At 39.9% G+C, this 25,078-nt stretch overlaps 3 protein-coding genes across 6 annotated transcripts; 2 read left to right on the top strand and 1 right to left on the bottom strand.

Annotated features, from left to right (window-relative positions):
- The first annotated feature begins 356 nt into the window (after window positions 1-356).
- LOC137578939 (dual specificity protein phosphatase 22-B) lies at window positions 357-10,826 on the top strand. 4 transcript variants are annotated; one of them, XM_068292564.1, is made up of 7 exons: window positions 357-701; window positions 7,135-7,304; window positions 8,392-8,508; window positions 8,583-9,033; window positions 9,557-10,111; window positions 10,175-10,370; window positions 10,439-10,825. In XM_068292564.1, exons 2-7 carry the CDS (start codon window positions 7,284-7,286, stop codon window positions 10,467-10,469), a joined length of 1,371 nt encoding a protein of 456 aa, XP_068148665.1. In that variant the 5' UTR covers window positions 357-701; window positions 7,135-7,283; the 3' UTR covers window positions 10,470-10,825. The 4 variants fall into 4 exon arrangements, with proteins under 4 accessions (XP_068148665.1, XP_068148664.1, XP_068148667.1 ...); XM_068292563.1 differs by having other exon boundaries at window positions 359-701; window positions 7,253-7,304; XM_068292565.1 differs by lacking the exons at window positions 357-701; window positions 7,135-7,304 and adding an exon at window positions 8,178-8,329 and having other exon boundaries at window positions 10,439-10,826.
- Window positions 10,827-11,750: 924 nt separating this feature from the next.
- On the bottom strand, window positions 11,751-17,922 carry LOC137579020 (speract receptor). Its single transcript, XM_068292683.1, has 14 exons — window positions 17,275-17,922; window positions 16,898-17,207; window positions 16,561-16,811; window positions 16,412-16,483; window positions 16,192-16,337; window positions 15,953-16,112; window positions 15,548-15,638; window positions 15,245-15,432; window positions 14,253-14,432; window positions 14,085-14,189; window positions 13,946-14,017; window positions 13,660-13,834; window positions 12,271-13,591; window positions 11,751-12,206 (listed from the first exon to the last, which is right to left on the bottom strand). Exons 1-14 carry the CDS (start codon window positions 17,701-17,703, stop codon window positions 12,011-12,013), a joined length of 3,696 nt encoding a protein of 1,231 aa, XP_068148784.1. The 5' UTR covers window positions 17,704-17,922; the 3' UTR covers window positions 11,751-12,010.
- Window positions 17,923-22,037: 4,115 nt separating this feature from the next.
- On the top strand, window positions 22,038-23,193 carry LOC137579021 (pancreatic lipase-related protein 3). Its single transcript, XM_068292684.1, has 3 exons — window positions 22,038-22,131; window positions 22,210-22,327; window positions 22,410-23,193. The coding sequence occupies exons 1-3, from the start codon at window positions 22,074-22,076 to the stop codon at window positions 23,125-23,127; spliced, it is 894 nt and encodes a 297-aa protein (XP_068148785.1). The 5' UTR covers window positions 22,038-22,073; the 3' UTR covers window positions 23,128-23,193.
- The last annotated feature ends 1,885 nt before the right edge of the window (window positions 23,194-25,078 follow it).

Consider the following 25,078-nt stretch of genomic DNA (forward strand, 5'->3'; position numbering starts at 1 on the left):
CCTCGGCTCCACAGAATGTGTGTGTGTGTGCAAAAGGAATATGCCTCATGATGCTCAGAGTTTCAGTCTCAGTTTTAGTTTCAGTCTGTGGCCAGCGTTTGAGGCGTTGTGTTGGTGCTTTGCCATCCCAATAAAATTGTAATCATACAAATTCCATCGAGAAGACTTCAAAACTTAAATACATATAAGAAAATAGAACTCTCACGCGGCGGCTGCAGCTCATTTTTTTTTACCTTTCCTGTTTCCTTTCTCTATTTATTTATTATTTTCTCTACATACATACATACAGAAATGCTTTATGGTGTTCCCTTTTTGTTAGTGTTGTTTTCTTATTTTTAGTTTTGTTGTTGTTTGTTTTGGTAAACCAAAGTCTGCGACATTTGAATTGTCATACAAAGTTTTGAATATCAAACACAATGAAAACAATTGTATTGAAATAGACAAAATTTCAAAAGTAAAATCAAAATTTCTGCGGTCGCCGCTGGCAAATGCTATTGCCTTGTGAGCTTTGTGAGCCTTCAGTGCGTCGACGTGGTCGTCGTGATATAACACAAGAGTTCCATAGACACAGAGTGCAGGAGAGTTGGACCGTGTCTGCTTCTTCTCTACCTTCTTCTCCTTCTTCATACAAATACATATATTGGTGTGGAACAGCGTTGACCAGCAGCAGCAGCAACATTTGAGGCAGAAACAAGTTGAATGTAAGTAAAGCAATTCGTTTAACGATTTTAATAAGTATGACCAAAAAGCCACAAGAATGGGGTTGGCTAACATAATATTAAGGTAAATGCAAAAATTGTCTAGAAAATTACTCACCTACAAACAAACATACAGAAATACACACACACATGTTTTATACATGGCGTAATTTGCGGCTTTTTTTTGCTCGTCTCGACGGCACGCAACTTGGGAATTAACTTCCACTGAAATCCTCTTGTAAAAGGTTTGCCCCAATGCAAAATCATGCCACACTCCCATTGAGTGACGATGGCCTGGTTGGCCGTGCCCCTCTGCATTTGCCCAAATTGGTGTGAAAATTCTGTGAAACGTGACATTTAGTCAGCGATAATAATTATATTACCAAAAGCGAACGACACACACGACACAACACAACACAACACACAGTCTCTCCATACCGATCAATGGGCAAAAAATACAAAAATACTTGTATCCAAGAAATGTCTCATTTAGTAGGAAAATCACATATTTCATGCTCGAGTTAAGGTTTGGTTGTTTACGGTTTATTTTTGTTGTCGTTGGTTTTTTTTCGGAAATGATTCTAGTGGGGAGAAGGGGCTTATCGATAAAGCAATTACGAATTATTGCATTTCGAGTAAGCAAACTAAAAAACTTTGGGTGTCACTTACATACAATATTCACATACATATATATGTAAAGTAAAGTAAGTCTATACCCCTGAATTTGCTTGGTGTAATCGTTTTTAAGTCCTTTTAGTTTCGAATTTGTAATATATAATAATTATTATGTTTAAGGTATTATAAATTTTCAAATCTTCTATCTATCGATTCAAGAGTAAGATCCAAGCCCAAAGATTAAGCAAATTAATATACTTAAACGTCGGGGTCACCAAGTACTAAACCCATTTAGAAAACCTTTCACTGAACTCAATGAATCGAAATAATTTCGAGGGGAAAACTGAAAAACAAGTCTTTGTGTAATTACTTTCTATATTTTGCCTTAAATATCTATAATCTTCAAAAAATGCAAATCAAAGTTAGAAAGAAAAGACGTAGACAAGCTTCAACCAAAGAGATAAAAAGACAAGAGAAATTTCCATTGAAATTATATTTGAAAAACTTCACTTAATTAGTTACATTCTAATTCATGTTTTATTAACTAATTGCTTAACTTTAACACTTCATTACGCCTAATTTCCCCAGATGCACACAAAAAATGTTCATTAAATTACCAAAAAAAGTGTATAAAATGAAATGAAAACAAGAAAAGGGTCGGTCTCATATTCACATCTCTCCATGCAATTCATACATATGTGTAATGAAATGAATTCGACATCCTTTGACTCCTTGCTCGCTCCACCTACATACTTACTATATGTTCGTTTACATTGTTGTTACCTGTCTAATTATTTATTTAAATTGAGTTTTGTGTACACACACACACACACACACACACACACAAATACGTGCTAAACTGGCCACGAAGCTCATTTGGCTTCAACTTTGACCTTGCTTTTGGGTCCTGAATGCAGTTAATTAGCTTTAACATCCGGAAAAGATTTAAATTGTGGCCATAAAAACCCCTGGCAAACAAGCAGAACCCACCAAGCGACTAACTAGATGGATGTTGGTTGGATGAATGACTGCTTATTTGGATGGCTTGTTGGCTGGTTTGTCCTCAGATTACATACAATATGCAATCATAGTAGATGATTCCGGGGCGATCACATTTCAGTTTTATTGCCAACAGCCATTGCAACACTTTGTCCAGGCATACAGAGACCTCCTGAGGTCACAAGATGGAGATGGCCACGGCAATGGGAATGGAAATGGGCATAAGAATGGGATTGAATAAGGCTGCTTCTGGTCAGTCAGTGTCAGCAGTTTGTTAGATATGTAGTTTTTCTGCATTCCCTAGCATGTTTTGCGTTTGTTTAGGAGCTCGAGCTCTGTACAAATATTTGCCAACAGCTATGGCATCCCCTAAGAATGAAGTGTGTGTGGTATTGGGTGCACACTGCACACTGGGTCGAAACCTCAATTAAATGGCATTTAAATTTTAATTTAATAATACTCTCTTAAATATCTACTTATGACTTACACATGGACACATGGCGTATACGTAATTTGAGAACTGTAATCAAAATGTAGAATTGAAATGTTTCGCTTTGAATTAAACGGTGATAAATATCGAAATATATAACAAATTTTCAAGTCTACCAAGAGCCAAAGCCCAATGGCCTCCCCTAAATATATTGACAACATAGCGTATACGTGATTTGAGTAGATAAGATTTGCTTAAACAAAGTGATTATTGTAATTAAATTATTGCAAGAAAAAAAACAAATGGGGAAGAATAAGTTACCTTTTTCTGTACAAATGTGTTTGCCACTTTTTAATTTGTTTTTTTTCCATTTTTCGGGCGATACAAATTAGTCCTTCGAAATCCAGTTTGCTTCATCATAAAAATTCAGCTGACCAAACATTTAACTTTGAAAATCGTTCCCAAAATTGCAAAGTTGTGAAAATATTTAAGAATTTGAGTAAATAAACTTTTGGAATTTATACCACACAAATTATCGATTTAGCTAGCCCAGTGTGACAGGAATTCTGGCATAGTTTGCTAAAGATAAAAGATTTTAGGCAAACACACCAACTAATAATAGATGATAATGAAAATGAGATGCTTAGTCATTATAAAATTGGTTTGCAAATCAGTGGTAAATACTTCCGAGAGAGAAATTAATGGTAAGGCTAGCTGTTCATTAATTAATATTTAAAGCTAAAGAAATTTGAAGTAACGAAGTAAAGTAATTTGTTGAAAAGGCAAAGAACTTGCGGTAGAATGATTTGGTTGTGTTATATCCTTGTCTAACATGTCATTCTTTTGTCCTTAAAGAAGTCCTTATCATAGATATAATAATCACTCAAAATATGTAGAAATTTTTCACTTAGTGACCTTCGGCTTATTTATGATTTTTCATGTTCAAAAATTGAACCATTTTTATGGTAAAACAGATTTAGCCGGCATTTGCCTGTGTTTTGTTGTTTGTCTGTTTTTTTTTTAGCTTGATGTTAATAAAACATTTTATGACAGCAAGTTTTGCCTTAGCCGGCATTTCTTGACTGGTCTCGTACTCTGATCCTTGTGCCCCATTCAACTCATCAGCGTGTGTGTGTGTGTGTGCCAGTCCATTGACTTCTTTTGGCCTCAGACAAAGCGGCGCTATTTGGTTGCCATTCTGGCTGCTTGTCCCTTTGTCCTGTTGTCCTGTCAAGTGTGGCAAACATTTTGCTTTCTTGTTTTGCCTCTCCCACATATAAAATACGATACATACTCACATATACATACATACATCATATACTCACATGTGCGGAGGAAAAACAGGCCTCCTTTTTAGTTATACTCTATAAAAACAAATGGACTTGCCTTGTTCCCATTGCTACTACCTATGACCTATGATTAATGGCTGTCCGAAAACAAACTTTTGATATAATATTTCCTTTAGACAAACTTCGGAAATATCGAATGTAGCTTTGAATAGTAAAACTATCTGATTTTACACTTTTCATTTGATATTGAACTTAAAATTAGCGTCAATGGTTTCAACATTTTCAAAGACCATCGATCCAAGGGTATGAACACTTCGTCATGAAGGCCTAGCCCCGAATGGTTTTTGAATTTATTTAAAACTGCCTGCCTGGCAGCTAAGAAACAAACAAAAGTTAATCGCCCGTGTGTAAGCGAATGTATGTTTTTTCGTGTGTCCTGTATGTCCTTTTCATGGTTGAGACATTTATTACAATACAAAAAACCAAAAAAAAAAAAAACAAAATATATATATGTATATACCAAAAATATAAAAACACAGAACCACGCATACTACATAAATATGTGTGTGTATATAGGACATGACAGGAAGGAAAGGAAACTGAAAAACACAATATCATTTTGCACAGTTGCCTGAGCCCGGGGGCCAAACAATTGTAGGCCCTCTGGGGGCTACCCGTTTCTCCATTTCCAAGGAATTGACTCAGCGATGGAGTCATAAAGCGCCAGGCCCAAACTCTCAATTCTCTGCTGATCCGGACCCTTGACTCGCTGACTGCTGCTGCTGGTTCTCAGCCCCTTGCCCTTACCCTCCTACTCGGGCGGTAGGTGTGCCATTTAGTTGTGTCCCCTTGGTTTGCATGTATTTTATTGCCATGTAAAAAAAAAAAAAACAAAAAATGTCTAAACGATATAATTGACTGCCAGCAGGGGAGGTGGGCGTGTTTATATGTGTGTGACTGCGAAGCGAAGGCCGAATCGAGCTAATTTATATGCATAAATAAATATTTCAAATGACATTGGGTGAAAAACATGGTGGGACCTAGTAAATCTACCGATTGATGGCTAATGATAATGAAAATTGTGTGAGCAAAACAAAAAACAAAATAGTAATAAAAACAAGTATGATTATTTTCCTGTTTGAAAGTGAAAAGAAAGCCAACCAAGTTGGCACTCAATGCCAATTCCGGGCTATATAATTTGATTAAATTTTCCCATAAATTTCCACTTTGCTCAGTTTTTGGGGGCGCCTCAAGGCATGCAACACTTTTTTTGCATTTCCTTTTTTGTTCCTGCTTTTCGCTTTTCACTTGAACTTGGCAAACGGCCCACCATCTCAATACGATTTCATTAGAAAATGTTTGCCCAATGATGGGCTCTTAAAATATTTGGCCATTGGCTGAACAAACATTCCAAGTACAAGCGCACAGCAGGAGCTTACAATTGCCCACGGAGATGCTGTTCTTGTTTCCCCTTGTGTCTGAAATAAGTCAATAAGGGGAGCAGTGAGAGAAAGACAGGCTAGTCCACTGCAAAATTTATGACTGCGTTTAGCGAAAATGCAAAGCAGAAAATCATCCATAATCACTCAAAATACAAAAAAAAAAAAAAAAAGCAATGGCAAAAAATCAAACTACTAAAAGTGTCACATCAATTGAATTGAATTGAATTGAAAGAAGAGGAGGCTCGCTCGGTCCTAGCGTGGCTATTCTCGTTGCATACTCTTGGGGGCAGTCTGTATGCGATGCCTGTGTTTGAGTGCTGCATACTTTGTGCTATTTTTAGAAGCAGTGTCTGATGCACTAGAGTGCAAAATCCATCCGTCCATCCATCCATCGACGACATCAAGCAATTTGGTCTGATCAATTGGCTCCGATACACCTCTGGGCTCAAAGAGTCGCGGGAATTTGCCGGACTGCCATCATCCGTACCTCTGTCTAAATGTCCTGTCGGTCCGTCTGTCTGTATGTCTGTAATTTCGTAATTTCATTTCAAGGGTTCGTTCTTGGTGGCATGGGGGGAAAGTTAGCTGCCAGCCAGCGGGTTCATTAGTTGAGCTGACTGTTAAATGACAGCTGCTATGTCCCTGGCACACGTGCCTTATCTTGCTGGCATCTTTTGAGCCAGCCCAGCCAGCCCATCCAACCCACAATATGCCTCGCAAGTCAAGTGTGTCAGTCAATTTAATACTTGTGTGGCTCTCGTTGACAACGTGCCGGGAATGAAATTATAACAAAGCGACACTTTCACTCATTGCTACACAACACAACTTGACGCAAGAGAATAAAAAACGTATAAAGGAAAAACTTATGCAAATTACATGGACCTACTTTAAGTGAGAGACTGTGTGTTATGCAAGATTCAGGATGGATTCGCGCTGGAATGAATGTGCTGGGAAAGGATAATAGTAGCTGAAGAGGTGGCTTAGGGCGGACGGGGTGGTGTAGGATTTTTGTTATATATATACATCTTTTGTTTCACAAACCCCGACCAACTGTTGCCTACTGCTGTTTGAGGGCCAAACAAGCAACCAAAACAAAAAGCAACCTTTGGCATTTCGTTTTTCAATTCGAATGACAATCCATGACAATCCACCAAACCGCCCCCACCCCTCTCACAGTCTGCCTCATACCATTCTTCATAAATGAGATGCCACAAAGCCAACGTCAAGGTTTGTTTACTTCCGCCAAAAAACAAAACAAAAAAACGGAGAAGAACCAGTCAGCAGGTGCTGATGGCGAATAGAGACGGCTGCAGGTGGAGGCGCTGTTTTTGTGGCTGTTGTTGGTGGTGCTGATGGTGGTAATGGTGGTGACCGTGACAATGCAGAGACAGCTTGCACTTTGGCCACTTTGCCACTTTTGCTGTTGCACTTTTATCAGGGGCAAGCCACAGTCATACAATGCCTTCAGACAGACAGAAAATGGACACCATTTAGACATACCAAGTAACCGCCACACAACACCCACCCCGGCCGCCTTCATCCGCCGTCGTCCTCGTGCAATTTTACATTAACCTTGTCCCTGAACTTGTCAAATATTATGTACCTGCCTAACATAAGAATCTATAAAAGAAATTTACCTTATTTTTATTCTACTCTTGCAGCGCTGCTACTCTTAACTCATTTTGATTTTTGTGTTTTTTTTTTTTTTTTGTATTTTTGATGTTTTGTTTATTTTGTCTTTGGCGCTTTGGACCGAAATTCTTTGTTTGACAATTGAAGGAACTGAGCCGCAACTTTTAAATGAAGAATCATGGGGAATGGCATGAACAAGGTAAGCAAAATATAAACTGAGCAAACAAACTAACTAAACGACAAAACCCATCGACTTCAAGGCTAAAACCTAGATACTTTATTATAGAAAGAGAACGGAAGGGGATAGGGAGACAGATATTTGATTTCATTAAAATAAACACAATTTAACCGACCCAAGCAATATAAACAATCACGCTCTAGGGGAAATTTTTCCATTTGTTTTTTAAGCATTTAATTAAGAAATCAATAGCTAAAGCAAAACATTAAACATTATTTCGTAGCATGTCATAAATATTTAATAATATAAACCATAAACATTTAGTTTTGCCCAAGAAAGTATGCTATATATTATTTAGAATGGTAAATTCCATTTCAAATGTAAATCAATTCTGTTGTTAAGCCATTTTGTGATTGGAAATTAAAATGGAAATATTTATGAGATCATACACTGCCCAAAGACTAAACGACTTAATCACCGATCCGGGGGCCACATTCATTTGAATCCGGAACCTTGAACAGACATCTGACTAATTTTACCTTGAGCTGCTTTGAATGTGATTTCAAAATGTTCATTGGCTTTTGACTGATTCTTCCAATTTCCAAATTAAAAATATGAGGAATCAAGTCATCGAAATATCATTTTCTAGATATTCAATGTTTAGATAGTACATATTTTAAAATAGGTACTATTTTCGATTTCATGACTTGTTATTGAATGTTGACTTCAATACTTAAATAATGGACAAATTGTAGCCCTGTCCTAGCCCAGCTTGGACTTGTGTTTGGGCCTGGTTTTGGGCCTGGGCCGGGGGTTGCTTAGAGTAGCTCTGCAATAAAATATAATTTATTTTCATTTGCTGCCATCAGAGATAGTTGTCAAGGCAACACGCACGCCCCAAACAACAAACACAAAACAACAGAATATACAAAAAACTAAATAGGCTTTCATTTCTACTATTTATCAGAATAGACAAATCAAATTATTTCAAATACTCAAAATACCAAATACGAACGATAAAAAAAATGAACTGGCATATGGGAGAGGTACATACATTGGTTAGAGTGGGGAATTAAATTCAGATATTTAATTGCATTTCATTTTGTAGGTCTTGCCGGGACTGTATGTGGGCAATTACCGCGATTCCAAGGATCACCAGCAGCTGGAAAGGTTCAAAATCTCTCACATTATAGCCATACATGACAGTCCGCGGCGTCTGTTGCCGGTACGTCTGATGGATCAGATAAAGTTCGTGTTCCCGGAAGGTTATACTGAATCATTTCGTTTCGTTTCTTACAGGACAAACACTATCTCTGTGTGATGGCATCGGATACACCAGACCAGAATTTATCGCAATATTTCTCAGTTTGCAATGATTTCATACATGCGGCTCGTTTGCGTGAGGGGAATGTGTTGATACATTGTCTGGCGGGGATGTCCCGGTCGGTTACTGTGGCCGTGGCCTACATAATGACAGCGACACATCTGAACTGGAAGGAGGCATTGAAGGTAGTGCGCGCTGGACGCGCTGTGGCCAATCCCAATGCTGGTTTCCAGAGTCAATTGCAGGAATTTGAGCAATTTAAACTGCCGGAGGAGCGTCGACGATTACGCGAACGTTTCCCATCATCGGCCCTCGAACAATTGGATAGGCTGAAGGTGGTCATGGCGTTGGATAATTATCAGGAATTATTGCAGAATCGTGACATCTGTGAGGGGAACTGCTCGCGTGGTGAAAAATGTCCTACAGGTGCGAGTACATCCGCTGATGGGGATCCATTAGAAAATGGCGAAAGAAAACAGAATGTGTCCTATACTCTCAGATTTGTGGTTGATAAGTGGAAGGCACGTGTGCTCGAGCAGGTGCACAAGGACTTGTATGACAATACGTCAGAGGGTGGTGGGGTCTTTAGCAGCAGCTCCGGGGAAGATGTGATGCCAAATGTTCGTTACTTTAATGCCGATGGCGGTAATATTGGTCGTTTTGTTAACAATCTCGACGATGATGTCGAGGACGATGTGCGTCACAGTACCTGCACTGCCCATATGAAACGTATGGCCAAGAAGTTTGAAGACGAGAGTCGTGTGCTCCAGCAGCCAACATGCGCCATTAATACCAACTCAATGTTGTCATCAAATCGTCGGCGACGCCGCAGTTCCACCAAACCCATTTCGAGACCCAAATCATCTTGACTTTTCAACTCTTTTTAAAATTAGAACGAAAATAAACATAAAAATTGCATCATGATCTTTGATTTGTTCTTCTCTTGTAGGCGTCTGCAACATGGACCCCAGCAAGGGTCTGTTTCGACGCCGTCCTTCCAGCGCTTCAACGCACTCGCGTCTTCGCGCCCAATCCTCCAATGCCAATGCTTCGTCCAGCTCACTGAGTGTCAGCAATGTGGCGGCCCAATCCTGCCCAACATCACCCAAACACTCGCCCCTACCGCTGCCCCGACGATCGATGGGCAACACCGAGCGTATACCCGAGGATGAAACTGCCTACGAGCAGCAGCCGTCTCCCCACATGGCAACCACCTCCAGTGAAGCAGCCGAATATGCGGCTGCCTTTGAGGATGCTCGCCGTGAACAGGAGCAATTGAAGAGGCAACAGCCGCAACGTTCATCCAAGCCAAGTGGTTCGGTGTCGTCAAGTGCTGGCGTAGCTTCGTCTGCCACTCCAAGAATCAGTAGTGCGGGTAGTGCGAGTCGCAGGGAAAACAGGGAGAAGGAGCCCAGCGGCAATCAATTGCAACGCAGTGCCAGCACTGTGAGTGGGTTTGGCGTACGACCGCGTAGTAGTCCAGCAGGTCTCCATGCCTACACGGGTGAGTTTCCTTCCTACATTTGAGATAATGCAACATTCATTTTACATTTATTTTTGTTTTCAGGATCGGTTCCCTCTTCGGTGCATGGTTCGCGTGTTGATTTGCGAGAGGTTGATAAAGGATCGGCCATTTATTTGGGTTGTTCGGCACCGCGAGCCTCCACATTATCTATAGCATCATCACGGGGTTCATCTAGTGGCTCGGCCCCGCCCTCACCTTGTAATACGCCTCCCGCCAGCCCCAGACACGGAGTAAAGAGGTTAAAATATTTTACACTTTTCCAAGACTCCTCAAATGCTAAACTTCATTTTGATCCTCCTCCCACAGATCCACCAGTCTGGTGAAGAAGCCAAGATGAAGTCAAGTGTTATGGCCAAACACAGGGACGTGTTTTCTATCAACTACTAATACATCGGTCGACCCTCGACACACTCGATGATGGGGAGAGTGGACCGAAAAGAAAAACTGTAATCAATTTGCACGCGCGCGCGACCTGCATTATCTTCTGTATCTCTATTTGTCTTTTGAAAGCAGAAACCCTTAGGGTTAAGTGAACCCAAAACGAAAAGGGGTCCTCCTTTTTAATCATACTACTAACTAAAAACTATATTGGCTTATAAATTAATATCTACTTAGAAGCTAAACTGCTAAAAGTTGTTGATCAATTTTTTTAAACCCAAAAAAAAAAAAAAAAAAACACATGAAATCAAATGAATCAAAAACCAAACTGAAAAGAAAAATGAAAATATAAAATCTAGATTATTTTTGTCAGAGACGCATTTAAATATATATATATATATGTATATATATATAAATATATATTATTTAGCGTATTTATTGTCAGAATCGGACTGACAACAAGATGTATAAACCAATTTGTTAGTTTTGTACCGTAACGAAATAGAAAATTGAGAAACAATAATGGTTAAATTATGATTATAATCTTGTAGATGAATTGTTGTTGATAAACCGAATATTTTGAAACCAAAGCGTTATATACATTCATAATACCTAGTTGATATACACCAATATGATGGCATATGTATGATTATATATACATACCTATATATACACAAATATATATATATATATATATATATATATATATATATATATATATATATTGAGATTCGAGATTGTTATTTAGAATTGTTGCATTATATGAACAAAGTTTATTAGTCAAATCCCACAGAAGTCCCTTAAAAACAAAAACAAAAACAAAACACAAATCACACACAAGCAATATATGGAAGATTTTTCGAAATTAATGTGTGCTTTAAAGCTTGTGGCTTAAACTCAATTGAAATTGTATGACAAAAACAAAAAACAAAAAACAAAAGAAACCAAATTTGAAAATTTAAACATTTTTGCAAGCTGGAAAGAATCAAATATTTATATATCTACTTATGTATGAAATTAACTAGAGAAACAAACAAAAATTAAAGTGAAGACACACAAACAAATGCACAAATCGGTTTTAAACTAATGTTATATATATATATGTACATACATATATGTATATATATGAAAATCGTTAAGTTTGAAAAATATAATACAATTATTATCTGTCTTGAAGACAGCAATAAAAAAAACCAATAAAATAAAAAAGAAAACCCAACCAAATAAAAGGATCGCATGGTTAATTTATCGTTTACGTTTTTATTTTTGTTTACTATTACATAAATATTTGTTATACGATTTTTGTTTAGTTTAAACAACGACTAGATTTATAATCACTCTCACAATAATTTTTTTCTTTTATATGTATAGATAGACACTAGAAGCGACATCGAATTTTCCACAACGAGAAAAACAAACAAATTCTACTAAGATTCCTGTAATTGATTTAGCTATTAAGTATTTAATAATTTTTGTTTTTTTTTCTTTTTGTCTTTGAAGTTAGACCTCCATGTGATTCATTAATAGCGGCGTATTGGCAGTTGGATAGGAAGATGGACGCCTTTTGGCTGGCAGTGTTCCAAGTATTTCAATGCTCTGGCAGGATAATGTCGTCTCCTCATAGCGCGAGTGATTCGATCCACCCGATGAGCGACGCAATCCCGTATAGGAATCCACTTCGAGGAGTGCCTCATCACTGCAATGATGACATTGATTAACAATAATGGTGTTGAAGATGATGATGGGTCGATTCCGCTTACCTATGATAGCGATGGTGTTCGAGAAGACTGCCGGCGGCAAAGCGCAATTTCTTTGGAGATTCGAGACTCGAGGAGCGTGTCAGGGAATTGCGTGGCAAAGTCTTTTGCTTCAGTGATGAGCGTATCCCATACTCGCTGGTGGTTGTCTCCTGTTGTTTGATGGTGCCCTGAATGAATTTGTTGAGAGCTCGCGAGCCCCGGCGCTGGGAACGTTCATAGGTACGCCGAACTCGAGCCTCTTCATCCTCGCCCAGCAGCCAGTAGGTACGTTGCTCGCCCTTGCCTTTCATCGAGATAATGCCACGCTCCTGGCAATGATAGCCTCCAAGACGTTCCAGCAGTTGACGGCACTGCCAGCTGCAATGGATTTTCAAGGGCACACCGCTCGACTCCATGCGCGAGGCGGTGTTCACAGTGTCGCCAAAGAGACAGTAACGTGGCATTTTGAGACCCACAACACCAGCGCACACGGGACCCGTGTGAATGCCAATGCGAAGGAGCAAACGATTGGTGGGCCTGTGACGTATTTTAAACTCAGAGACGGCGCTGAGTAAATGCAATGACATGGTGGCTATCTCGGCAGCGTGTAGATCACCATTCCGAAGGGGCAGGCCAGAGACCACCATGTAGGCATCGCCAATGGTCTCCACTTTGTAGACATCGTAGTGGCCAATGATCGAATCAAAGCAGGTGTAGAGATCGTTGAGGAAGTCCACCACTTGCAAGGGGGAACTTTCCGCCGACATGGCAGTGAATCCAACAATGTCACTGAAATATATGCTAACCTGTTCGTAGTGCTCGGGATCAACTTTGTGGCCCTTCTTCAATTGATCGGCCACACAACGGGGCAGCATTTCGTGCAATAGGGCGTCAGTCTTCTTCTTCTCCTCCTGCAACTGATCCGTGCGATCGTCAACAAGCGCCTCCAGATTATTGGCATACTTCTCCATCATGGCCATCATATTGTCAAAGATATTTGGTCTCATGCCCTTCCTGAGTGGACGTAGTTTGGCCCTAATAGTCTTAAAATCGGGACGATCTTCAGGTCTCTCTACCCAGCATTCTCTCAAGCACTCGCTGACACAATCGAATGCCGTTTCCAGCGGCTGCAGCGATGGCCTATACGGATGCAGTGGATCCTGTGGCGTGAGCACCTTTTGCAGACACTGCATGGGCGTTAGACCCGTCTCGCCGAAGGGTCCACGACGCACATGCATCTCGTACAGTATAATGGCAAAGGAATAGGCATCACCACGCTGAGTGCCCATGACTAGGGAAGACGGACCCTGCCTGAGGAGTTCCGGTGCTCGGTATAATAACTCTACAAGACGACATGCCATTAGGGGTTGGTGAATGGGATGTGGGGAGGAAGTTTTGTTCGTTACTTACTCAAACACTTGGCCGACATGTGCTGCATGTCCGTGGAACTATCCTCAATGCCCTGTTTGAACGCAAATAGCCCGAAGTCTGTTAGCTTGACCACCCAACGTGAGTCCACCAGGCAATTGGATGTGCACAGCGAGCCATGGAAGCGAATGGGCGATTCGTGCAAATAGATGACGCCCTGCGGAAAGTAAATGAAATGAAGTTGGGGAGAGAGAGAGAGTGGTTAGTCGATTTGCCATTAGTATAATGTTACAATGAAACACAACTGAAAACAGGAGCGAGCACTCACGCGTATAATGTCCGCCACCATGGAGGCAATGAACATATTGTCCAGCTTGACGTCTTCATTCTCCAGTATGTCCTGTGAACAGTAAAAACGTATTTGTGTGTCTTGTGTGTTTGTTTAAAGACATCAATTAGAGACTGACCTTAAGACTGCCACGGGTGCAATATTCACTGATAATGCAAATATTGGGTGGATCTGTGCAGGCTCCAATAAAGGCGCAAATATTATCATGACGAGCATCTCGAAGCTGCAAAGAAAACACATCTGAATGGCAAAATCTTCCAAGTATTTTCCCATTTTCTGGACTTACCAACTTGAGTTCCTTTTTCATTTCGCGTGTGATATCCACACTCTTCTTTCGCACCTTCTTAATAGCATATAGCTGTCCCTTGTATAGGCCGATCGGTGTGAATATGGTTGTATAACGAAAATCGGCATCCGGATTGGAACTTAAGCTAACCTGACTGGTCCGTATCAGCGGATGAGTGGACTGCGAAGGAAGACGACGCGGCATTTGATTTAAGAAATACTGTGTTGCCAGACATGCAAGAGGCCAGAGACAAGATACGACTTTGCAACTTAGACATAGGTTAGAAAACAAAACAAAGTGAAAACCAGATCCCAAATTTGTTTACCCAAATAAGTATGAAATAGCAAACCGATTCTGTTTGGCAGTGGGATCTGTTAATTATCAAAAGGGGATCTAAGACCTGGGAGAAAATCGCATTGATCCAAACAGACGAACAAACAGGGACATAGCTATTGGGGCTTATCAGTTAGTGTCTCTATTTCACCCTTCTCTAGATGCGCCACTGCTACAAGTCTATGCATGTAGAGATTTCCTTAATTGTTTGAGGTTAAAACCAAGCTCTCATAGTAAAGTACAAAACGTTTATGTTGTAAGCCAAATGGAGTAGAGCTTCAACCATCAGCTACTCCCATTCCACGCACTCTCACACACACCCACACACAGTTTTCTAAGGGTATTAGCCGTACAACATCTTCTTTGGTTACATGACACTGCATTGTTTACATCATGACAAAGTCATAGTCATCAGTAGTAGTACTTATACATATATGTATATACATATATATATATTTAGAACATATAATACCCTTTTAGCTAAAGCATTTCTCTTGTGGCTGACAGACGTCAGTCAGTCTGCTGCCGGATGCAATTCCGAGTTGCCCGTTCTCAGACGCATCATTAACTTAAATACAGTCATTTTAACTTTGTAGGCGGTCATGACATGGACATGAACGTGAACGTGGACGCCAATGCGAATATGGACATGGACTTACCCGCGTCTGTTTCTGACTCTGTTGCTCCCTTTCGTTCTCGTGCATCTGCACCTCGCGAAAGTCTATCTTCCAAAGCAGACTGTCCAGCTCCTGTTCGTAGCGCCAGTTGCGATATAAGACCAATGAAACCAAACCCAACAGCAGAAGAGCTCCACCCGCTATTCCTGCAGAGATTTCGCCAGTGTAGTCTACCGCAATAGACGGTTTAGACAGGAGGAGGAGGAGGAGGAAGAAGAAGGTAGAATTAATTGAGCTGACATTTTGACTGGAAATTTCTCTTCCTCTTTTTGCCACAACACTTACTGACACACTTCTCGCCACCGAAACCACAACGCGGTTCAGCTGCCGGACGTTGGCCACTCACCCACTCTATGGAACTATACAAATTGAGATCCTGCGGGAAAAGACCAAAGGATTATATAGACAACACAGAAAAAAAAAAAAAACAGAACAAGCGAACGCAGAAAAAGTAAGAGCAAGTAGCAGAAAAAGGGGACAAACTGAAGTGATGTATTTATGTTGGTTTAATAGGACACAAAAGCGCTTACCTGCTGCTGTATGAGAGGCAAGCAAGTGAAACGATGCAAAAACGGTTAAGATTAGACAAAGAAAATGTGAGAAAAAAGGCGACGAATGGCGGTATATATATTTATATAGAGCAGAGAGAGAGAGAGATAGGGACAGAGAGAGTCAAAAGGGATTACTTACAGGCAGCGATTCGCTTATATTGCTAGAGCCTTTGTGACTGAATGTACCAACGGGCAAGAGACCCATCACCGTCTGATTCCGACTATTGCGTACTTTACCCCTCGCCAAGACTGTATAGTTGCCAGCTGCATCGCCATTCTCATCGATATACACATGATAACTGTGTGGAACGGTGGAGGGGAGAGGTATAAAAAGTGGGTCTTAGGCCATCGTTTTATTCGAGTTTCTCACTAACTCACCCCATGGCACTGAGATATCGTGAGCCCTTGATGGCCGACACAATGGCGCTGCCATTTTTGGGTCTATCGCCAGACTCTAGGACCTCTATTAGGGCATTGGCATAGAGATGCACAGCATCATAGAGATAGGCTGCTTCGGCGCTTATCTGCAAATCAAATGGGTGATTTGCTATTTCAAAAGGAAATGCTGAAAATGATTAGAGATTAGAAAGCTTCAAACCTGCTTGGCACCACCAAAAAGGCCCAGAGGATTCGGAAAATTGAATGGTGGTCGTTCCATGTATTTGTTAACCTAAAACGAAAAACGAGTGATGAGTGACAATTATGAGAGAGCTAGGGCCATCAATCAAACTGAGCCTAAAACCCCACCTCATTGGCAAATGTGGCAAAGGAAACTGGCGCTGTGGGCACAATACCCAAATATGACTGAAAAGCTTGAACAGCTAATGGTTCAACTTTCTCTAGCAATAGGCCACGTAGATATTTCTCTGGTTTGGCTGGCTCATATTGCTCAATATCAATGCCAACGACAAAATAATCGCCATTAGTTAAAAGTCCACGTCTCTGTAAGCTAACCATAAGTCCCACATGCTCATAGTAGTGACCCAAAATGAGGTAGACTGTGAAATGAAATCAAATCCAAATGTTACAATCAGTTTTTTTTAGTTTTCCCTTTTTGTTGTTGGTTTTTTTGATTACTACTCACTCCTTGTATTCACATAGGTTTGTTCCACCAGCAAGTCAAAAGGATTCGCCATAAAGCCATGATGATAAATGGTATTCCATGTGCGAATATCTCTAATGGTGACTCCAGCAAATGTCAGAGTGTTTAATATGGTCTCTGCCACTGGCTGATATTGACTGCTAACATCATCCAGATAGAGGAAACTAACTTGTGTCCAATTGAAGGCCAAAAGAAGAGCTACAACGGATTTCGAGATCTGTGTATCGGGCGGACGTGTACGGGCAAAGGTGGGAAAATCCGCCTTATTCGATGGATCACGATGCGTGCAATACTTAACGAAGAGGAAAGAGACAATTGCAACTATTTCAGATTCAAGGAGTTTGAAGTTTGCAACTTACATAGGAAATCATAGGCAGATTAAAGGCAGCTGCCATGCGTCCCTCATGGACACAGGTCTCCTGCGGTCCAATATAAACCGACACCTGCTGGGTCCAGAGAGCCGCTGTCTGTCGTATGCTGGCCACCTCATCACCAAATGTCTCGGCCACCACAAATTCCAGTGAATGACCCAATTTGTGCAATTTGCCAGCGTTCACCTGATCCACAGCTAGGGATATGGCGCCTGATATGGTAATGCCTGGACGTTGATAGTCCAGATTACCTGGACGACGTTGCGAGCCGGTGAGATAGCCCAATGTGAAGACTTCGCCATGGGTGGGTGAATTCAGCTGAAGACACAACTGGAGCAGGAGTAATAAAAGTCTAGAGTAACGTTGACTTGAAGCAGCAGCAGCAGTACGACCAGCAGCGAATAAGGTTCTCAACATTGAGGATTAAGTGCCAAAGAACTGATTTTCTCGTTTTCTCGTTGCTTTTACTTTTGTTTTACTTTTCTTTCTTTCTCTCTCTCTCTCTTTCTCTGTTTTTTTTCTTCTTTGCTTTTGCCAGGACTATTAATTTAAATGGAATTGACGGAGGGCAGACTTTGACTCTGATACTGATTCTGGTGTCGTGGTAGCAGATGTTCTTTCTTTATGGGAATGCAACATTTTTGTTGATTTTGCATTTCTACCACTTGAGATGTTATGGTTGTTGTTCTTGTTGTTGTTGTTGTTCTTGTTGTTATTGTTTTTGTTGCTGTTGTTGTTGTGGGCGTTGTTAATTACTTTCTCGACTTTACTTGTATGGTCCAAGCCTCTGTTTTACGCGTTGAAAGGACTGTAATCAAGATTTTGCACGGTGGTTTCAATAAAAATAAATAACAAAAAAAAAAAAAATTCAACTAATTTCAACAGAAAATAAATTAGAAAACACTTAAATTGAGATTTTTTTCTAATTAATGTTCCATTGGTGTGCATTTTCTTTTCACTTGTTCACAATTGAGTTTAAAAACTAAATTTCTAGTAGAAATTAAATTAAATTAACTAAAAGACAAAAAATAGGTTAATAAAAAGAAAAGCAAAAACCAATAAACATTAATTTCATGAAGCTCTTATTTCGTTGTTTTTTGAGTATTTAAAAAATTCGTGTGTTCAGTTTAAAATTAGAATATTCTCTTTCGATCTGCATGTAATCTGATGAATTGTAAGATTAACCTAAAACTGGCTTCGTTCAGTAAATGAAATAGCTGATTCCTTTGGGGAAGCAACTAGATCCAACATCGGGTGTGACAATAAAATTTATAATAGGCATCAATGCTGAAACAGATTCAAAGGAAAAGAATACAATTTGAAACTCTTTTAGCTGCCTTTTTGTCAGATAAGCTGCAATTTTTTTCTCTGTCCAACAAATATAAATTGAATTGAAGATTTTTTGATAGAAAGAGTTTTGCCCATAAACAATGCGATTCAGTTCTATTCATATTCAAACATTTTTTTATAACAAAACCATACAGTTTGAAAAGTTTAATTTTTATTATCTAGTGGTAAAGGAAAACCATCTTTGTGAGTTTTAATTTTCCATTTGAATTGTGCAATGAAATGTAAATCATTTTTCAATTTTATAACCACTTCAAACATTTCCATTGTTTTTCGTTTTTTCTTCTCTAGTTATTTGAGAATTAAGTGTAGTTTAATCGAGAGAAAAAGTCAAAATTGTGTTAAATTGAATTCAAATGGTTCTTAAATGGCCGAGAGCGCATGGAAATGTAACAATTTTTTGTTAATTTTGTGCATCAGCGTGATGGTCGGATGGCCACTGTGTATCTACTGTTTACTTTGGGTTTTAGTAGCAATACACACACACACACAGACACACACGCTGGGCATACAAACACACGCATGGCATACACACACACGCACGGCATTTCGTGCAAGACTTCAGTTGCTGCTTGTGATTTATGCGTCGACACATTTGCCATAAAAAAAACAAACTAATGTAGCATACTTTTCAGCCGTCTCATTTAACTTAAATTGTATAAGTACATATATGAAAAATAATAAGAGAATGAGAGAGAGAGAAAGAGAAAGAGAAAGCGAAAGAGTGAGTAAGAGAGATAGATACCGAAGCTAGGGTAAATTTTTAAAGCTCTAATTGATTTCCCTCATTTGGTGTGAATGGATGACTTGGGATGGGGATGAAGGAGAAAACTCATATTGCCTGATAACCAAGACAAAAACGCAATCCATGCGGAGCCAAGACAAAAATCCAAACAATGTAATGAAATTTTTATGAGAAATTGCCAAGCATCAAGTATGATTTTCATTCGGCAGCTGCATGGCAGTTACTGATAGTCCACTTTCCCCCCGAACCCAGCCACCTTTATGCTATCCCATCCCATCACACACACATACACAGAGACACGCACACCTCCTTCCACATACAACAAATGTCTTTGTTTGTCTTTTGTCTGACTTTCCCTTTTGGTTCGCTGATTGCTTCTTTCTCAAGCCCCTAACGCATGATATTTGGTTGTTTGAAAGTTGCAGCAGAAGCCAGCCAGACAACGAGCTACCAGGGGAAGCTATCACAGTAATTTATTATATTGACTCAGTTGCTAAGTCACTTGAAAGTTTGCACGCATGGCATATTGACTTTAACCCAAGCCCATTCCCCATCTTAACATCCGTCCATCCGTTCATTCATCTATCTATCTATCTATGACTAGCCTTCCATCTGTCCCCTGTTATTGGCAACCCACTGATGATTGGCTCTGCTATGGATTCTCTCACTTGGCTTATTACACATCTATTATATGCAGAGGATGATGCGTGCTGGAACGTTATGCTGCCTGTTTATGCTAATACAAGTGCCCTTAACATTTTCCCCCCTCGTCATAGCCCTTCTGCTCCTCTACCCTTCTCTCTTGCTGTGCCCCTTTTCCTTGACTTTTTCTTGTTCTTCGGTTATAAATGGGCCGCCGTTGGCATCGCGCGCATTTAATAATGCTTCTTTTTGGCCATAAATCTAGCGTAAGCTCGTGACGTGCCCATTGAGCTGCTAAGAAGAGTTTCTTTTTTGGATCTTTTGGTTAATTGTTGTTACAACACCAAACAGCAAACACCCAACGCTAAAACGCCTGCACTTGACACAACAATTTCGCAAACGATTTATCCGCATCGTAAACTAAGAAGCAGGAGCAAGTGCTATGGCAACATTCATACATACATATTTGCAAAAACAAAAACGAAGCTCCCAAATGAAGGACGCAAAAGTTCTCCATCACTTACTTAGGTTTACGCTCCAGTTTGCCCGAATGCCTAAAAACACAAGTTATGAATATGATGGTTCTGGGTTAAAACGAATATTTCACCAAAAAATGAGAAAAAAGAAAGAAGACCTCCTGCTAATCAAGCACGTGACACTGGGGCATACGGGCATAGCTTAATTTCCTAGTGGATGAGATTTAACCACATTTACCAGAGGGTCCTACACAGCTGTCCTTGTCATTGTTTTTGCTAAATCACATTGATGCCACACAGCTGAAATAGCCAACATCAACAACAGCAGCAGTTGCGACACTCTGCGTCATTAGAATAGGTAAACAAACGTTGTGACAGCCCAAACATCAAACATTAGAAACGTTTAGGTTCTTTTGCAGGACATTCGAGAGTAATTTTGCAAAATAAGTGCATAATTTTTTCACAGCTTTGTAACATTCTGCCATTCATTTTGTATTATAATTTCAATAACTAAATATACACACAAGATTTCACTACTAGGAAAAGTATTTTTATATCCAATGAAATACTTTCTTGAGCCCAGAAAATTCTAGTTTTCCTATTGAAGTGCTTTAAAACAAATTTAAAGAGGCAAGCCTTTGAAGTTTCCTCTGAAAAACCGACAAAAACTTAGTCATCCGTGAGTTTTCACTTTGGCATGGAAACCAAATCCGAACTCGCCTAAAAAACTATCATTTCAGAGTTCATAATAGATGGTAATTTTCATCTCAAATGTTTTGCATTCCCATTGAAGTGTCATGAAGTGCATATTTATGCGAATAGCTAGTGGATTCTGTTACAAAGCTTTGAAATTCCAGTGGCATTGCGACTCTCTGTCTCAGCTATGTATGTGCGTTGGGGCATTGCTGTCGAGCAATTAAATGCAATTTGTGTTGCCGACTTTGCCGACATGCAAATGGCAACTGCATTGCTATGCAGCGTTGCATTTCAGTTTAATTTGACAAACTACAGGAGTGGGAGTGCGAATGGGGAAGTGAGCGGGAGCGATTGGGCCATAAATTACAATTTTTTCGCGTGCGGACAATACGAAAAGTCAGTCTTGAATAACGTGGGAAAAATCACTGGCCAAGTCGAAAAAAACAAAAACGAAAAGCCTAAGCTACTCTTAATCAGTTTGTGAACAAAGTCGCCAAAATGATTGGTCCGAGAATAACAGAATGTAAGTATAAGTAGATCAAGATTTATTGAAATTGATCCCATTTTTCCTTGAAATATTCATTGTATCGTCGTCTTATTTGAATAACTAATTGAGTTAACAAAAACATAAGCTGTTCAATTGTAGTGTATATTGAACTTGGTTAAACAAATGGCTTTGTTTTATTTTATATGTTATATGTATATACATACATATATATTTTTTGGACCGCATTTATCGGTTAAGGGTCTCATAAAAGCCAATAGGCCAATCTAGCAATCTAACAATCTAATCTATTGCCGATATTATTGTGCGATAAGCTTGGGTCACTCTTTCTTTTCGGAATGCGGCAGTTGGTTGAACGATTTCAGTTGTTTTCAAAATGCAGAAGAGAGTGTTTCTAATCATCGTTGTGGTGTCGCTTTGTAGTGCTATTGCCGGTAAGTTAGTTGTATGTAATGTCTATAAATATGTGCTGGTAAATTATAGTTTTGTTTATTTCCTCTAAATTTCTTTAGCTGCAAACGAACCCAAATATATCCTTTATACGCAACGTATTAGGGATTCGCCGCAGACAATTGAACCAGAAGCGGAGTCACTTGTGCGTAGTTCTTTCTATGCTTTGGACCCAATAATGTGAGTCATTGCAATATCGTTAATGTTTATGATAGCTTGACTTATCAGAATTTTGTGTGTGTGTGTCTGTTTTTTTTTCTAGTGTGTCTATACCCCGATGGCTGGGCAATAGCTCAACAGTAGAACATTCCACTGTAGTTGCTGCCAAACTTGATCAAGAGACATGTAATGTGATAACTGTGGACCTTGAAGGAATAACCAATGAATCGGATATCATTGAGAGTGTGGGTAATCTAATCGTTCTATTTAATCGTCAGTTTGATGTCTCGCTGGAGCAACTATCGCTGGTGGGTTTCGCCGAAGGAGCCCATCTAGCTGGCGGGGTGGGTGAGAAGGTTAAGACAGATCTTGGTCAGCAACTGACCAAGATAACAGCTCTCGATCCCACAGCCGAAAATGGGGAATTACTCCAGCATAAATTGTCTGCACAAGATGCCGAATTCGTTGAGGTCATTCATACGAATAGCGGCGGAGCCGGCACTTGGGAGGAATTAGGTCACGTCGATTACTATCCAAATGGCGGTGACAGTCAACCTGGTTGTGACATAACAACAGGTATCGCAAATGCATGTTCGCATGAAAGAGCTCTCCATTTGCTAAACGAGATGTGGTCACCTTCGAATGATTTTGTTAGTGCTCGGTGCGGTTCTGTGTTGACTTTAAGTGCCGAAAACTGTCGTTGGTCCTCGCTCCGCATGGGGGAGGCGGATGTATCTACCTCTGCCTCGGGCATTTACTTTCTAGAAACGCACAGCAGTACACCTTATTCAAGGGGAGCCTACTACATAGGCTTCTTGTGAGACAAACAGGAGGCGGCGGCAACATCTCTGGGTGAATGTGAATAAAGGCCCCCGAAAAAAGATAAAGTGCGAGCATTGTCATTAGTCACTGGGTGGAGGCGGGATTGGTGGGCGTTGGTTCGGGCAATAAGCCTGTCAGAATTGATGAGAGTCAGACGCACGAATCATTCATTATTTTAAAATCAATTTCAGAAGGGTCTGGTGTCTTTTTTGGAAAGTTTCGTGCACGTTCCTTACATGTATCCCAGGAAGTTGACGAAAGAATGAAGCTTGTTGTCAACTTTCCACTGCCCAGGCTGCTGCCTTGTGTTTGAAGTGAAAAGTATTGATTATAATCTTTCTTTTTTGTTTTTTTTCTTTTCATCTAAATTGTGTCTACAAATGTAAATCATATTGGCATCGTTTATACCCTTGCAAGGAGTATTATCATTCTATTGCCTTTGCCTCTAAGCCAACAACAAAATCTTTCTTTAAAAGGATAAAGCCAAAGTCCAAAAATGAATCAATCATTTTGCAACATTCCTAAGTTTTGCTAGAATTCACTAAGTTTTCATCGAGTTGATGATGACAAAAATGATTTACCACGAAGATAATTAAATTTGGAAAGGGTATATCAGTTTCAGCACTGTCAAAGTCAACTTCAGTGATATATGCATACATATTTTCCTCCTTTTTTTTTTTGCCTGCATTATTATGGTACAAAGTGAGAAAAATTTCTTTACGCCAACTATGTATGTGTCTTGACTTTTATTTGAAGCAGGTCGCTGCTGGAGTAGGAGTTGGGCGTGGATCTCAAACTGGGATTGAAACTGTGGGTGATGGACTGGGTATATGTAAGTGTGTGTGTGTGGAGAAGGGTAACAGCTTGGCGCCTTTGTCTTTTGTGGGTGGTTCTGTGCTGTGTGCGTGTCACTTGAAAGTCGCGCGAATAGTACGAAAACTGTCACAAATTGCATTTAAATGCGCTGTACTTAAGTTTATCTTTTGAGAATGTGTAAAACGAATGTTTGTTCCGCTTCCAGCATCAGCAGCACCCTGCCCCAATGACAAGGAGAAGCAGCCAGCCAGCCAAACTTGTGGGGAAACCAATTTGCTGCGTGCCCAACAACTTTTTCTACTTTCAAAGCCAAAGTATAAGTATGTATACATATATATTTGTATGTTTAGATCTATGCAGTTTTCTCACGTAGTTTTGCCATACAAACCAATATCCAATTTAAAGGATAGCAGCTAAATAGAAGAGATCCGCTTTCGTTATGAAGCCATCGAGTAAATGCAAACAATTAGTCTAATTAAAACTGATGAGGATCAATCTACTCTCTGTGAATGTGTCTGTGTGGGTGATGAGAGAAAGCTTTTGCCCAGCGCACAAAAGTAGACAAGCAAAAAAAGTTTGTGCTACGCTAATTGACGTCTTCATTAACAGGTAATCGACCAAGGATGAAAGGACCATAGGAAAAAAAAGTACAAGGAGCCTCTCAAAAGTTAAGAGAAGTTTCTATTTCTTCTTCATCTTGTTTTATCTTTGCATTTTACTATTTGCTGCTTTCTGTTAAATGACAGAATAATATTGTGTGTGTGTCTGTGTGTGTGTGTTTTCCTCAAGCTTGCCAAACAGGTTAATCGGGCATTAAACCCGATGTCTTACAGTTTTACTTCAATATTGTGTGATTTTTTTGCTTATTCACTTATGGCTTAAGATCTTAATTTGCCTGCACTTGGCCTCTAAAAATCTCAGCTTTGGACATTAAATGTCAGGCCATAAAATAGAATCACGCACCACGCACCAGTGTCGGCCAATACACAAAATGGTATTTTTGGTGGCCGGTGGGGGGCTTAGCGGAGGTGATGGCCAGTTCCATTAGGACCGTTTCGCTTTCCATGTGCTAAAATGTAACCACAATGCTGGGCAACTTTTTGGCCCATAACCTATATACCCTGTGAAATCGAG

The sequence above is a fragment of the Drosophila tropicalis genome, unplaced genomic scaffold, assembly GCF_018151085.1.
Source record: "Drosophila tropicalis isolate 14030-0801.00 unplaced genomic scaffold, ASM1815108v1 contig_694, whole genome shotgun sequence".
In the NCBI taxonomy this organism is placed as follows: Eukaryota; Metazoa; Arthropoda; class Insecta; order Diptera; family Drosophilidae; genus Drosophila; species Drosophila tropicalis.